At 42.4% G+C, this 14,762-nt stretch overlaps 1 protein-coding gene across 2 annotated transcripts in view; it reads right to left on the bottom strand.

Annotated features, from left to right (window-relative positions):
• The window catches only part of SAP130 (Sin3A associated protein 130), a 30,319-nt gene extending 16,078 nt beyond the window's left edge, over window positions 1-14,241 (bottom strand). Inside the window, exons 1-13 of one of the 2 annotated variants that reach the window (XM_061636399.1) lie at window positions 14,076-14,241; window positions 10,795-10,912; window positions 10,393-10,631; window positions 9,454-9,612; window positions 9,094-9,205; window positions 7,995-8,119; window positions 7,017-7,141; window positions 6,368-6,518; window positions 5,675-5,765; window positions 4,907-5,011; window positions 4,044-4,185; window positions 2,734-2,852; window positions 879-1,181 (exon numbers count right to left, since the gene is read on the bottom strand). In XM_061636399.1, coding sequence (XP_061492383.1) covers window positions 879-1,181; window positions 2,734-2,852; window positions 4,044-4,185; window positions 4,907-5,011; window positions 5,675-5,765; window positions 6,368-6,518; window positions 7,017-7,141; window positions 7,995-8,119; window positions 9,094-9,205; window positions 9,454-9,612; window positions 10,393-10,631; window positions 10,795-10,906 — 1,783 coding nt within the window. In that variant the 5' untranslated portion in view covers window positions 10,907-10,912; window positions 14,076-14,241. Of the gene's footprint in view, window positions 1-878; window positions 1,182-2,733; window positions 2,853-4,043; window positions 4,186-4,906; window positions 5,012-5,674; window positions 5,766-6,367; window positions 6,519-7,016; window positions 7,142-7,994; window positions 8,120-9,093; window positions 9,206-9,453; window positions 9,613-10,392; window positions 10,632-10,794; window positions 10,913-13,332; window positions 13,686-14,075 lie in introns of those variants that run through there. The other variant, XM_061636398.1, reaches the window with a different exon arrangement.
• Between the last annotated feature and the right edge of the window lie 521 nt (window positions 14,242-14,762).

The raw sequence follows: 14,762 nt of genomic DNA, 5'->3' as shown, positions 1-14,762 counted from the left end.
TAACGTATAGGTATAAATGACAAATACATATCAAAAAAACAGTTGTGAATTAACATGCCAACAGAGATTAAGATAGTAAATATACACATCACCCAGGATATAGTATTAGGGTAAGATGCAGGGCAACTAGACAGAAAATGCTAAGATGCAGGGCAACTAGACAAAGAAAATTCTAACTCTAAGCCAATCAGAAGGCTCCTGGAGGATTAAATATTCCACTGGTATCGATGCCTTTTCGGATATGCACTCCCACAGCTAACAAGACTGGGGGTCCTTGAATACCAGTTTCACACTAGATAACGCAGATGTCTTCAATTATGAGCTCATGGCTCAGCTAGCGGGAATGGCCTGCTTCTCAGCAGAATATTTTACTCAAGTCTGTATTTCCACAGCAAGATATTACCCATAATCCCTTATGGCAAAGCCAAGTTTCCAGGCCAGAAAACTGGTTTTCTTCACCATGTTAACTCAAGATGTTCAATGGGACTCTGTCTCAAGAAAGTATACACAGGATTGCAGCTCTAATTAGTTCTAGCTAAAAAAACGCTTGATCACAGCCTTTTTTTGTGCTAGATTGGAAATGGCAGAAGCCTTTTGCTTAATATCTGCTGCTTTGTGATACAAGATTTGATTAACTTTACAGATTAACTGCTAAAGAAAATAAAATGTTAATGCGCATGTGTTTTGATTTGGATAATAGCAAAAGTCCACAAGTTACCAACAGCCCCATCCTGTGCATGTCCTCAACAGAACGTCTAAGTAAGTGTCCGTAGTAGTATTGCAACCATGATTATATGACTAATTTTTAAAAAAAACCCTAACAGGGTTTTTAGTTTAGGATTATTTGGCTTGCAACACAAACATTGTTGGTTAGTTACCTGATGCCTTGGTTTCAGTTTGTGGTTGTTGAGCACCCATTGGTGCCGTCTGAAGACCTTGTGCACCAATTGGTGCAGCTGGATGTAGCCCTTGGGTTCCAATTGGCGCAGACTGTATTCCTTGTGCACTGATGGGTGCTGGTTGTATACCCTGTGCACCAATTGGTGCAGATTGAATGCCTTGGATATGACGGGCATGAGATGCATCCACTGTCATCAACTGCATGGGATTAAGATGAACTGTGGAGGCTACTCCAACTCCAGTCTGAGCTGCTATGGCAGAATTGGGGGCCTGAGCAGAAACTGGGAACAGCAAGCAATAGACGTAATCATTTCCACATTAAACAGACAATTTATTATCCTGTGTTGCCAAGCAACATTGTTGATTTGTATTTAAAAACTTGTATCTTATTTGCACATCTGTGTTCCTGCTGAAGATGCCAACAATTTAAATAAAATTAATAAATGCCATGTTTATACAACAGCACCAGCGGCTTCATAATGCTACAGCTGCATTATAATAATCCTCACAGAGTTGCATAGAAAAAGATCAATACCACCAACCCCAAAGAAAACATATAGCCAAGTCACAGCCTGAGTCTAGCTATTACTACTTTTCTGATTAGCTGATCTACAAGTGGATATTACTGAATGAAACACCAATAATTTGGAATAGAGCAACTGAATGCTGTAGATTGTATTCAACTAAGTCCTACTTGGAGTAAACCCACTGAAATTAATAAACCTACATTAGCCATGTCTATTAAGTTCAATGGATCTACTCTGAATATGAGAGGTGTTGAATACTACCCTATAACCATAGAGCTAATTTCACCTCAATCTTGAAATCACTGGGTTGCTTTAGGCAAGCCATTAGAGGTTATTTGACTTGGGTGAGTCCTGGTTTGGGGGACTTGTACAAACCACAATTTGAGTGGTTGAGTAACAGCAAACCATGGTTACCAACAAGGCAAAGTTATAAAAACAGAGTGAGGAATGGGAAGAGGGTGTTCATCAGATTTTTTTTAATGTTGAAAGGTTTTAACATATCAATTTTCAGTGCAGATTATCAAAACTTAAAATGGTAATCCAATTGGGAGTTACACTGTTTGGGGTCAAAAAAGTAAATCATAACTTTCTCACTGCTAGCACATATAAAGATATCTTACACGTAACAAACTTATTTATTTATTGGATTTATATCCCGCCCTTCCTCCCAGGAGCCCAGGGCGGCAAACTTGTTTACATCAGTCAGCAACATCTAATTCTGTAATGGTCTGATTGACCTTCTAGAAAATTCTGAAATGAATAGAGGAATCGATCCATAAATGAATTGTATAAAGGACAATATAAGATATAGTGCAGTATGTTTGATCTGGCCTGATCTGCCCTCACACATTTATTCATGATTATTAAAGAATTTACCAGTCACAAATTCAGTGGGCACAGTTTGAAATCTAAAGTAAACACATGTCTAACAGGAAAAAAGCTAATTCCTGCTGATAAACAGCCCTTTTATGGTTAGATTTAATTTTAATGTACCAAACAGAGAGGGAGTGTGTAAATCACAGGGCTTGTCGCCTGTAAACCAATCAAGACTCAGTTTGACCACCTTCTCTGTAATGTGTAGATAACAATACTGGCCAACCTTACATAGATACTGGAAAGATTACTGAAATTGGCAGCAAGTTCATTTGAATTATTTAACTATTGAATTCATTGACTAGCCTTTGCTTCTTTTCCATAGTACTTTGGAACCACATCTTTACCTTCAAAACAGTATGTTTATGCAGAAGGCTCATATATGCTGCTCTAAAACTCCTCCATAAATCAGTAAACCTGGAACGTTTCTTACCAGGATATTGGCGTATAGTGGACACGGAGCTGGTAATAGGTGTGTAAGTGTGGGCAGCCAAAGGGTAAGGAGGTGGATATGTTGGTAAGAAGTACTGGAATTGAACAGGTACTGACTGTCTAGAGGAATGAAGATAGATTCAGTGTTAGACACATTATAAATGTGAACATCCTAATGAAGTACAGCAGTAATTATCAAATTACTGTTCTAGTTTATTTGTGGGCCATCACCTTTTCTTACTTGGAAGGACATCTGAAAAGCTTCTGAATTCAAACTCAATACCTTCTGCATCCTGACAACACTGTACAGTATAATCCAATAAAGAGTAAACAGGTGGGATGAAGTAGACTTTCTAGGTTTGCACATGCTTCATGTCACTATGTAGTTTCTAAAGATGACATTAAGAAAATTGATCCCGAACAGTTATATTGAGAGCTGGCTCTCAATAGCAGTCTCTTCACTGACTAACTTCTCTGTGTCATGAGCACATATAAACACCGAACACTAATTCACTTTCTAGCAATGCACCCTTTCCCCTTCATGCTGCAATTCAAGTACAGCTGCAGCTAAAATGCAGAAGGTGTTTTAATCCGACATTCAGCATGGCTTGCTCTTCAGGAGTCCTTCATTCCACTGAACTGAACGCTGTCCTTAATCACAGGACAGGAAGCATCAATTGTGGCTTGATTACCTAGGCTGCAATTCAATAACACTTACCTAGGAGTAAGTTCCATTGAACCCAATGGAGGATACTTCTGAGTAGACATGTATTGGATCACAGCCTTAGATAGCTTTTCAGACAGAATGGTTCAAAACATTCCAAAAATCACAAGTGTCTTCCCCAACAGAAATATGCACTGCTTTATGTGCAATCCTATAAAAGTCTATTCAGAAGCAAATCTTAATGGGTTGTTTCCAAAACAGCACTATGAAAACCTCCTGTCCATGCAAGGATTTCTCCATGTGCAATGAGACTTTCCCCTCTTCTCCCCCTGTGCACCCCCTAAATCTGTTCTGGGGCTTCCCCCAACCCTCTGCAGCAGATTTGGGAAGAGAGAGAAAGAGTGTGTGTCACATTGCAGACCTGGAAATCCTGCACCGATAAGACATGTTAGTTGGATACTGCCCACTGAGTTAAATGAGACTTATTTCCAGGTAAGTGTGTATAAGTCTGCAGCCTGTAAATAATTTGTTTAACTGGGGAACAAGTCATGTAATTCTATTTGTGCAGGTGTCCCTACACAACTTACATACTATTTATTACATAAAGATTAAGTGCCCATCCTATGTAAGTAAATTAGTTTGGTTACCTGTTATCATTTCTAGCTTCCATTGCAACTGGATTTGGAGATGCACGGTGCCCAGATAAAGGAATGAGATTACTCCTCTCTGCAGTGTAATCAGACTGGATGCGAGGGGAAGTGTGTGTAATTTGCTGAGGGACCACTTTAGCTGCACAGTGACAAAAGATATCCCAGTAATTCACAAAGCGAACTCTAGTGGACTCATATAAAAAACAGATACCATTAAGCAGAGAAAGGTCAGGAACATATGAGTTCCTCTCAGCTGGTTTACACATAATACTAACCTACTGTTTAGACTTTACAGACTAGTGCACATGAGCAAAGAGGCTTGCATAGACCAAACCCTCTGCATGGCTGGGGAAAAAATGTCTATAGTGTTTACTTTTAGTTTAAAAGAATCTTGGTTTGGCATTACAGGTGAACTAGGAAGCCAGGCTTCAAACAAACCATGGTTAGTTGTGAGACAAGCCAACTTCAAACCTTGGGTTATGAAACTGGCTTTTTAAGCAAACAGGTCAGAATTCCTGGTTTGTACATAGCACTAAGGCAAGATTCTTTGAAACCGAATCTCAGCAGAAGTCCTCCTGGACGTGTGACTGGAAGAGAGGAGAGCCCAACACTTTACTTGGAATTGCTAAGGCTCATTCACACAACACTAAACCAAGGTTTAGTGTTATATATATGAACCAGCTCTGTATTGCTTTCTCTGACTAAATCAAAATCCTCAGTAATTTGGATTTGGAAACTCAGTTATTTTGAATGCTATGAAAATGTGTTATGTGTTAGATGTACACAATCCATTCTGTCTCCACCATAAAATAAAATGACTGATCAAATGACAGCAAAGCTAAGAAACAGTACTCTCTCACCAACTGGGATGTTTGAGGTGGTCACAGCGGTTGCGTGGGAAGAGTGTGAGGGCATAGTCACGGTGACAATTGTACTTGTAGGCGCTTGAGTGTGAGATACAGAACCTAAGAGGAAGGAAAACACAAATGCAGTTAAAACTTCTTCAAAGTTTATGTCTGTAAGCTGACAGAAAATGTAGATCACAAATATGGAAACTTCCATGTTGGGAAATTTCTCCCTCTCCTCACAGAAACAGGTAGACCCCCAAACTGCTCATGCTCTTCTTTGCAGTAAATGAGAATACAGTTTTCCTCATGGGCCTGCTAACCACCAAAATGGCATACTAAAAATCAGTGTATAAGTATTTTATTGCATCACTCAACCATTATGAGAGATAAAGGGCTTTTTTTTTGTCTGAGCACAATAATTCAACTCTAATAACTGGCTTTTGTATTTGTATAGCATGATACTACAGTAGGGCCCTGCTTTTTGGTGCCCCGCTTTTTGGCATTCCACTAATACGGTGGTGCCAGCGGGGCCATCAGCTGTAGCACGGGGAGCTCCAGCCGCTGCGCTCCAGCTGACAGCGACCAGCTGTAGCGCACAAGCTCCCCGCGCTACAGCTGATCGCACGCTTCAGCTGATCGCTGTCAGCTGGAGCGTGGCGGCTTGAATACAGTAGGACCTCACTTTCCGGCGGTTTTCGCTTTTTGGTGGGGGCCTGGAACATAACCTGCCGTTTGAGTGGGGCCCTACTGTGCGAGAAATGCTGAGCAGCAGATACTCACCAGCTGTAGTTGCTGACGGAATTGTATTGGTTGCTAAAATAGGTGCCACAGTTGCTGCTGCCACTGGAGCACCAGTACTAAATATTGTTTTCTGTAGGAAGAAAAAAAGTTATCTGTCAAAAAACAATTGTTGATATGTGTCAGAATCCTAGAGCAGAGGAGATGCTTTCCCCAATCTGCCGCTTAACAGGGGAGCTGGAGCAGACAGGCTCCTACTGTAAGTCAAACTGACCAGCAAGGAGAGCCCACAAACAGCTTGACAATCTGCCATAGCTGTAGCGCAGCAGGGCACGGGAGAGGCAGGGCTTTTAAGTCTTCATTGGTAACACCAGAAGAGAAAAGAGGAGAAGGACGCTAGACAAGCGCAAGCTGGAGGAGTGAAGAAAGGCTAGAGTCGCACAGGGCAGATTGGAGAAAGAAAGGAAACAAGGAGGCAGACCAGGTTCCACTCCCAAAAGGGTAGCCGCTCCAGACTTGGGATGGAGTCAATGGAGGCTAGTGGGCTTGATGTTCCGCTCCTTCTGTCCAGGCCCACAGTATGTTTCATGCTGTGTCAAGTTTACAACGAAGCTAATCATCAAGCTACTACCCCAACAGGAAGCCCCATTCAACTACTTTATAAAAAACACATGGTAAGAGTCAGAAGACAACATGGAAGAACAGACTGCATCAGTCTTGTTCATAGTGATTCACCTGAGCCATGGTGTGAAGTGGTTGTTTTTGTGTTCCTATGGCTGGATGGGAAGGTAGGGTAATTCTGGTTGCTGTATCCCGTGGCTGTGCAGGACGCTGAATACTGATAGGTGCAGAAGGTGGGTGCTGCTGAATAGACAACGTTGGCCGACTGGAAAAGAAAATCAGGTTATTTTTCAGAAAGCACTTAAGAGCTACTGAACTCATAATATGAAGAGACATCACAACAGAATTTAGAATGACCTCCTAATTGTGCAGTACAAGAATTAATGCACAAATAGCAAATGCAGAATTTCTTTTGCACATTTCTCAAGGTCATTTCAATCAGTGCCAATTCACATTACATGGCAATCACATGGAAGGGTGATTAGTTGATCTGCACAGCAAGAATGGTTCCCACAAGAAGCAGCTGCCTAGGGAGACAATTTGAAACAGCCTCTATGATGTGGCCATATTGTGAAAAGTGGTTCTCAGTAAATTACCCACATATACCTTTTTATATTGAAGGCTGCAATCCTAAAACACATTTACTAGCAAATAAGCACCACTGAACACAGTGGGCATTACTTCCAAGTACATATATACATAGGATTCCACTGTTAAAGTAAATGGGTATGTGAGCACATCAAGGCTCATTTGCAGTGGTTACCTGAGGGTAGAGTCTGTGGCATGTGTTGTTGTAGTAGTAATAACAGGTGACTGGGCCCGTGTGGCTGAGACTGTTGCTACTACAGCAGGAGGTATGGTACTTGAAGTTGTCACAGGAGGCCGGGACTGTAGGCAAGGAAAAAGTATCTTATTACACATTAGTTATTATTCAATGATTTTTTAAAAATGAATTCACTGTCTAAAATTGAAATAAAATACACATTATAAAACTTTGTAAGAGAGACCTTTCTGAGTCATTTAAGCATCAGATAATTTGATTTCCGGAAAAATGTTTTTCTCTTTGAGCAACACATAGATCATTTTTGTGAACAAATTATTAAAAACCCTGATGATAACCTTATGAATTAGGAACTATTCTATAAAATAAAAAGGAAAAGGAATGCCTTCAAGTACTTATGGTGACCCTATGAATAGGGTTTCCTATTTTGCATAATAATGTCATCATGCAGCAGTTTGTTTAGCTGCCAACAGGTGGCGCTGTGAATTACAGCACAACATCATATTTCTGAGAGCTGGTGAGTCAGCAGAGGAAGGAGAGGGAGACAGAGGCAGAGAGGTGTAAAGGGAGAAGTGGATGGTGAGGGGGTTTTATGGGGGGGTAGGCGCAGTTGGTGAGCGAAGGGAGGAGGAGTGCTACCCCTAGTTTTACATACAAGTATTACTAAAAACAAATCATCCACAACAGACATTGAGGGCTTTCAATAAAATGCAAACTCATAATTGGAAGAGTTAATGTGAAGTTCATTCTCAGTTTAATTTTATTAGTTTGCTCTCTTTATGGTTTCTCCAAAACTAAGCCCACAGTGCTGAAGAATTACAGCCACAAGAACCAGCTGCCAGATTTCATAGTTCATTCAACAATGTAGCAATCAACTGAATCTTCTGCGTGGCTCCCCATGGAAGAAAAGGACAGAAGACTCTTAAAAGACAACAATCATACGACATAATTGTCACCTGCCTGGATAGGCTGATGAATGATGTGCTGAACTGCTGGCTGAGCTGTTGCTGCGTTTGGCAACTGTGAAGCTGGCCTCAGGACTGTTGTTACTTTAGAACTGGACATCACAGCAGCAGCTGCAGCACCTAAGGAAAAACCCATGAATAACTGAGACAAACTCTTAAGACATTCCACTTTTCAAAAGGTAAACGAGTGGCCACAACTGTTACTTTATACAAGAGACAAACGATTAAGAAGGCTATTAGTAGTGCTGACTAAATCAAGCTGCTTAAGTGAAAGATAACATGATAACATCAAACGGGTTGTGTAGACGTCATGGGTGGTATTCAGTGCTAGTCCTACTTAGAGTAGACCCACTGAAGTTAATAGACATGACTAACTTTGGTTCATTAGTTTCAGTGGGTCTATGCTCAATAGGACTTAGCTGAATACAACCCAAAGTCCACAACTGCTTGAACAACTGAGAGTGGGCTGTGGAGCGGTATGCTCCTCTTCCCAGCTCCTCCCTTCAGGAGCATGAATTTTCCTCTGCTGGCTTGAACTATAGTTTAGTTTACAATGACATTGACATTAGCCACACTGAAGATTAATCTCTCAAATACGGCTTGAAACACGTTTGTTAACCCTGGTCTAGAGGGAATCTGGTTAGCTTTAATTATTTGCAGTTGACATTGGTATAAATTTGGTGGCTTTATCCAGAAAGTAGGGTGTGTGTGATGTGGAGCATATCCTAAAGCAGGAGTAGCCAATGTGGTGTCATTCAGATGCTGTTGGATTACAACTCCCATCATCCCCACTGGTTAAGCTGCTGACCATGCTGACTGGGGATGATGAGGTTTGTAGTCAACATCCGAATGACAGCACGTTGGCTACCCCTGTCCTAAATCATAGAGGTTTTTTAGGATCCATGCATCATACTACATTGTAATCCTAGCTATACCCCAAGATTTTCCAAAGCAAAACAGGTAAAAAAACAAGCAATCACTTCACATTCCAGCACAGTCATTAGATACTCCGCCATAGGAACTGTATCAAATTTGTTCAGAACAATTTTACTACCAAAATTTATTTCCTCCTGAGAAAGTATTGTGTTAAGTACCTCGAGGTAAGTGAGATGCTCCAATGTGTAAGGGTGGCCCAGGAGCACTACTTCGGATGATTGACATCTGAACGTTGGTTGTCATGATATGGTGCACATTGCTGGGATGTCCCTGCAGGCAAGAAAAGAGTATATGAGAAATCTTTTCTAGATGTATTCTATAGGAGAATCTGAATATACAACCACAAGCTACAGTTAAGATGTTTGAAGACAGACATGAAAGTACAGGTTAGATATGTGTTATTACAGATGAAGATACAAACTAAGGCTGTGGGTACATTTAAAGACAGTGGTTCATAGTCCTTTTTCTTTTTCATGACCTTAAACAAAAATTTTACTTTAGTGGAAGAAAATGATAACCTGTTGTCCACTGATTGTTGCTACGGGAATAGCAGAGGCCTGTGGGATGCTGCTCTCCATTGTTACCGTAACCTGCCCTGGGACTTTGGTGGGACCAGAGAGAACAGAGGGTGGAGCTGGTGCTATAGGACGGCTGGGTATGGTAGGCTTCAGCGGAGGCTGCAAAGAACATAAAGATACAAATGATGACTCTTAGCAATTTGTGACACACACACCAAATGCAAGCATGCACCAGTTCTCTTAAAGAAACTCACTGGCAACCACTGCCTGAAGGTTGCATTCAATGGTAGTTCTACTCAGAGTAAACTCACTGAAATTAATGACCATGACTAACTTTGGTCTATTAATTTCAGTGAGTTTACTCTTAGTAGCGCTTAGCTGGAAATAAACCTATGTAATTAAATTGAATTTCTCTACAATTCCTCAGAAGAAAATCATATGAAAAGAAAAACTTTTGCAAAATATCAACTTCTTAACATAGAACAACTAGTACAAAGATTACTTGGACTTGTTGGAGACAGCTACTGGGAGTTAGTGTGAAATAACTGTATGGACAGATGGACTCTTATCACGTTTCCTTGAAACCTTTTTGCAATCCTGCTCTCTCCCTTAACTAAAGATGGGCCTAAGGATTTGCAATTATGTAACTCCCTGTTGATTGCCATACAACAGAGACCTTAATAAGTCTATGGGGCTGAACCCTCTCTAAACCAAGCTGCTTGGGGCCAGATTCCCAATGACTGCCATTTCACTGCCAGCCTCAGAGTATGAGAGAGGAGGATGCAAGGACTGAAGTGCCTCTTTCCAATTAGATGCAGTGAACTTCTCATCATCCTCTCCTGGCCGTTCTTATGCATATGTGGCATATAGAAGCCTTCACCAAACTGGGACCCTCCAGATGTTTTGCACTACAATTCCCATTAGCAATGCTTTCGTTACCTTCATAAGTCCTTCAGAAAAAGAAAGTGGCACTGCTGGAGCTAGATGTGCTGGAGGAGCTGCTACTGTAACCGGCACACCAGGCTGTACCGTATGGTGCTGAGTCAACATTTGCACCTGCGGATATGGCCGAACTACCACCGTTTCCTGCTTCTCTTCACGACACTGCAGAGAGCCACCAGGGACCACGTGATCTCTGGGAGTAACTTCCAATTCTCGACTGGGTTCATCACTCACTACTGCACAGAAAAATACATGTATGAAATTTTGGAGAGAGAAAAAGGCTAGAAATTTGTAAGGCATACAAATATTGTCTTTTATTTCTGTGGGTCTTACTTCCAGATAAATATGCTTAGGACTTCACACTTGGTAGAACAGCTACACATCCAGTAGTTGCCTTACCTGTAGTTGTTGCATTTATCAATCCAGTAGATGCACTGGTGGAGATTGGAGGAGGAGCTGGTCCTAGACTTGCAGGAGGGGCTCCAGACCGGGGAAACTGCTGAGAACTCATCTCCACCTATGGAGATAATAATAATGCATATGGCCACATACTTGAACCTCTTGCTACTGAGGAATCCCAAAAAATTAAGCTGGGCTACACACTGGTGCTTTCACAGAGTAGCTACTGACAACTGATATGCAAGCCTCTCCATCTGGTTAAATCCCGAAATGCAAACTCAACTGAATTCAGTAACATTAATTTTAAATATACAGATGTTACTGAGTTCATATACCTAATAACACAGGCTGAAGTGACAACCACCATGTGCAAATAATAAAGCACCAATACATGAGCCTGAAACAAATGCAGTATTTATAGTGCCAGCCTAAGATGTTTACTCTAAAATAAGTCACACGGTGTTCAGTGAGACTTATTCTCAGATGCAATGGATTGCAACCTTATGTCTGTTTGAAGTTAGATTTCTCTACTACAATCAGAATAATTTCAGGGCTGTACTTAACTGATGGAATCAGACTTAATACCAGCATTAGCAGTATCAGTCAAGGGCAGTTGCTAACAGAACACTCATGTAAATCTTACACTAATATTAAAGTGTCTTATTTAAAAGTCTTTTAGGCTGCAATCCAATATATATCTACTCAGAAGCAACTGCTATTGGGTTCAATAGGACTTACTCCCAGGTAAGTGTGTACTGGATTGCAGCCTTAATCATGTACTGAGGATCAATTAAACACACTGCTCAATCTACACAAAACACATAAATTGGTGGGGATTAGAGAATATAGACCAGGGCAAAAATGCTCTAAATAATTTTTTTTTAATTATGGGGGTCTTCAGCTATTTTGTAAATGGCTATAATCCTATACACACTTTCCTGGGAGTAAGTCTCACTGAACTGAATGGGACTTACTACTGGGTAGACATATGTAGGATAGCTCTGTAAGAGTCAAAAACACTGGCTCCAAAGAAGCCAATGAGACTTCTCTCCTGAACTCGATTCTCTGGTTTCCAGTATGGTGTAGAATCCTCATGCAATTCCAAAGTAGCTGAAGTGTTCAAATTCTAAATCTAGCCTGTAAGATAGCAAAGGTGCGCATGACAGGAAGGCTGATGGTGAGAAACACCACTGTCACATAGGTACCCAAATGCAGTCAGGAAGACCTATCAGCAGCTTGAGATTTCTGACTTCAACAGAAAGTGCAACAGCAGCTTGAGATTTCTGACTTCAGAACAAGCTACAAAGCAACCCTGACAGTAACTCAGAACGGTAAACATGAGTTGTCTAGTCAGACTACAGTACTGGTCCACCTACACCAGCACTGTCTACAGTTTCCAGGGTCTCAGGCAGAGATCTTTACCAGCTACTTGAGAGAGCCACACAAACTACTATATACTTCTGTTTAAGCCACCAGCTGTTGTAACACAAATACACATGTGCACTGTGCTTCTGAAGCAATATTAACTAGCCATGGCTCTCTACTGTAAATACTTGAAGACCTTCCAATGATCTTAAAACAAAAAACTTTTGCAATGGATCCAGGTCCTTTCAACGTTTGCTTCTCATGCATGAGCCCAGCCTTCCTATGTGCTGTTAGCTTACCCTCTTCTCTCTTTTCCTCAGACTGAAGAAGCCACATATGCAGTACAGCTGAACCATCAGAAACCACAGAGGGAGCATCTAACTACATTGAACAGCTAGGCTTCTACTGTACACTTAAGAGGAAGAAAGTCTCACTGAACAGAGGGATGTATTCCTGAATAACCATGCATAATGGAATGTTAGGAATTGGATCCCAGCATCAGTGAAAGGGAGTAATTGGTTATCTTTCTTTTGGAGTCAATGGCAGATTAACTGCTAAAACAACAGGAGACAAGTGATCATGTAAGCCAGTTTTGGACTTCAGCTCCTATCAGGGCCAGCCAGCATGGCCAATTGTCAGGGGTGATGGAGGATAAAGTCCAACTACATCTGAAGGGCACAGAGTTTGGAAAAGTTACTTTTTTGAACTACAACTCCCATCAGCCCCAGCCAGCATGGCCACTGGATTGGCCCGATGGGAGTTGTAGTTCAAAAAAGTAACTTTTCCAAGCTCTGCACCGTTATGGAAGACTGACCTAAATCTACTCAAACAAGCAACTACTCCACGGATGTTTCACATCCATCATTCAGTATCCACTCAGTACACACCTTATCCTCTACATCTATTGTCAACAATTCCAAACCCACTTTATGGCAATGCAATATACAGTGAAATTCAGCTTTAATGATCCCCCCCCCCGTATCAATCTCTTTATACTACTTGCTTGGCAGCAGTATGCAGCTAGCATGAAGTAATTAGGCACATGAACTCAAATACTCAAAATGACTACACGTGCATAGTATGAAATCCAGAGGAACGAGCAAATAATCTGTGGTCGCTCCCTATATAAAGGAGAGCTCTATTTCATCTTATTCAGCAAAACAAATGTAATACCTCTTCCCCCGTCCCCAACTGGGCTGAAAGGATTGCTACGATCAGAGTGAGGATAATAGTGTTGTTTGCAATAGCTGGGCCGGCTCATCCGCCGACATATATGCTGCTTTCAACTTTTGGCTTCCGAGATAGTCGCGATCGGGTTAACTTTAACGCGGAATCTCGATGGGAAGAGCTAACAGTAGCAATGGGCACACCGCAGCGCTCGGCACAAGGCGGCAAAGGGAAACGTAACGACCACCGGGCAGGGGCTACGCCTGAGGCCCCTCCTCTTTCCCCTGCTCCGGGCGGAGTTCTTCTCTTGGCATAAGCTGCGCCCACAGGCTTCTGCGTAAAGTCCGCCTCCTCTGCCTGGTCAGCCAATTGAAAGACCTCCTTTCCCCTGAGCTACCCAACCCACTACAGTTGTGCACAGTCTGCCAACCAATGGGAAAGCCCGCATAGGCTATGCCTGACTACCAATGGAAAAACAGGTAATGGCTAATCAGGAGTAGCTCGGGCCCGCCTCCTTTCCCTCCCTGATCACTATGTGAAACAGACGCGCAGGGCCAGGGACCCGGATGTTCAGCAAGAATAAAAAAGCTGCGGCGGCCGCCACGGACACCCCCTGCAGCCCGACGTCAGCGAGGAGGACTCGGTTGCTCAGCTCTGGTTACTCTCCACAGTCATTTACTAGAAGGACCGATGCCTCTCTTTGGAGCCCTGCTCCTAGAATCAAGTCCTCCCCTCACCCGCCGAGTTACCTGCAGCCGAGGGTGCGGCGGAGCTTCTCTGAGAAACCCCCAGAGCCGCTTCTTTCGCTGACACTGAGGGGGTTCAATCGGGTGTGTTGCTTCCGCTGCCGCAGCAATGCACCCCTTCCCCCTTCCGATTGATTGGGTCTCGCCTAGCCCTGCCCACAGTGGTGATACTTTCTCCTCACTATGCACATCTATTGGCTGAGGCGGTGCTTGCGAAGAGATTCCTGGGAGCTGTAGTTCGAGATCTGAGTGACGCCTGAAGATAATGTCGCGAGATGCTGAGGAAAAATGGGAGGAACGCAATTAGTCACCTGAAAGGAGGCGGAACGCTATTTTTTTCCCTCCCGCCCACCAAGGTTCGGATTGGTTGGCTTCCCTTGGAGCGGTTCTTGGGAGGAGAACGGGACGTTCCACTTCTTGGGGAGATGGCGGGAAACCAACCTGGAAGCTGTGAATTACCTATCCCACCCACCCCTTTCTAAATCCAGATTAAGAAAATTAAAGGAAGGGCTGTCCTTCGTTGCTCCCGACCTGGTTTAGCTTTAATACAAGGATTATTTTCTTGCCGGGTTGCTGAGACCTCTTTTATGTAAACACATACAACTCCCCCCCCCGCACTTTAGCAGCCTCTCATTTGCTGTTTATCTATGGTGTCTGCAAAAGTATTATAATAATCAATCATGTATTGTA

This window comes from Rhineura floridana, chromosome 7 (assembly GCF_030035675.1).
Source record: "Rhineura floridana isolate rRhiFlo1 chromosome 7, rRhiFlo1.hap2, whole genome shotgun sequence".
In the NCBI taxonomy this organism is placed as follows: Eukaryota; Metazoa; Chordata; class Lepidosauria; order Squamata; family Rhineuridae; genus Rhineura; species Rhineura floridana.
Note: the sequence above shows the minus strand (reverse complement) of the source record. Positions and strands in the feature narration are given on the sequence as shown.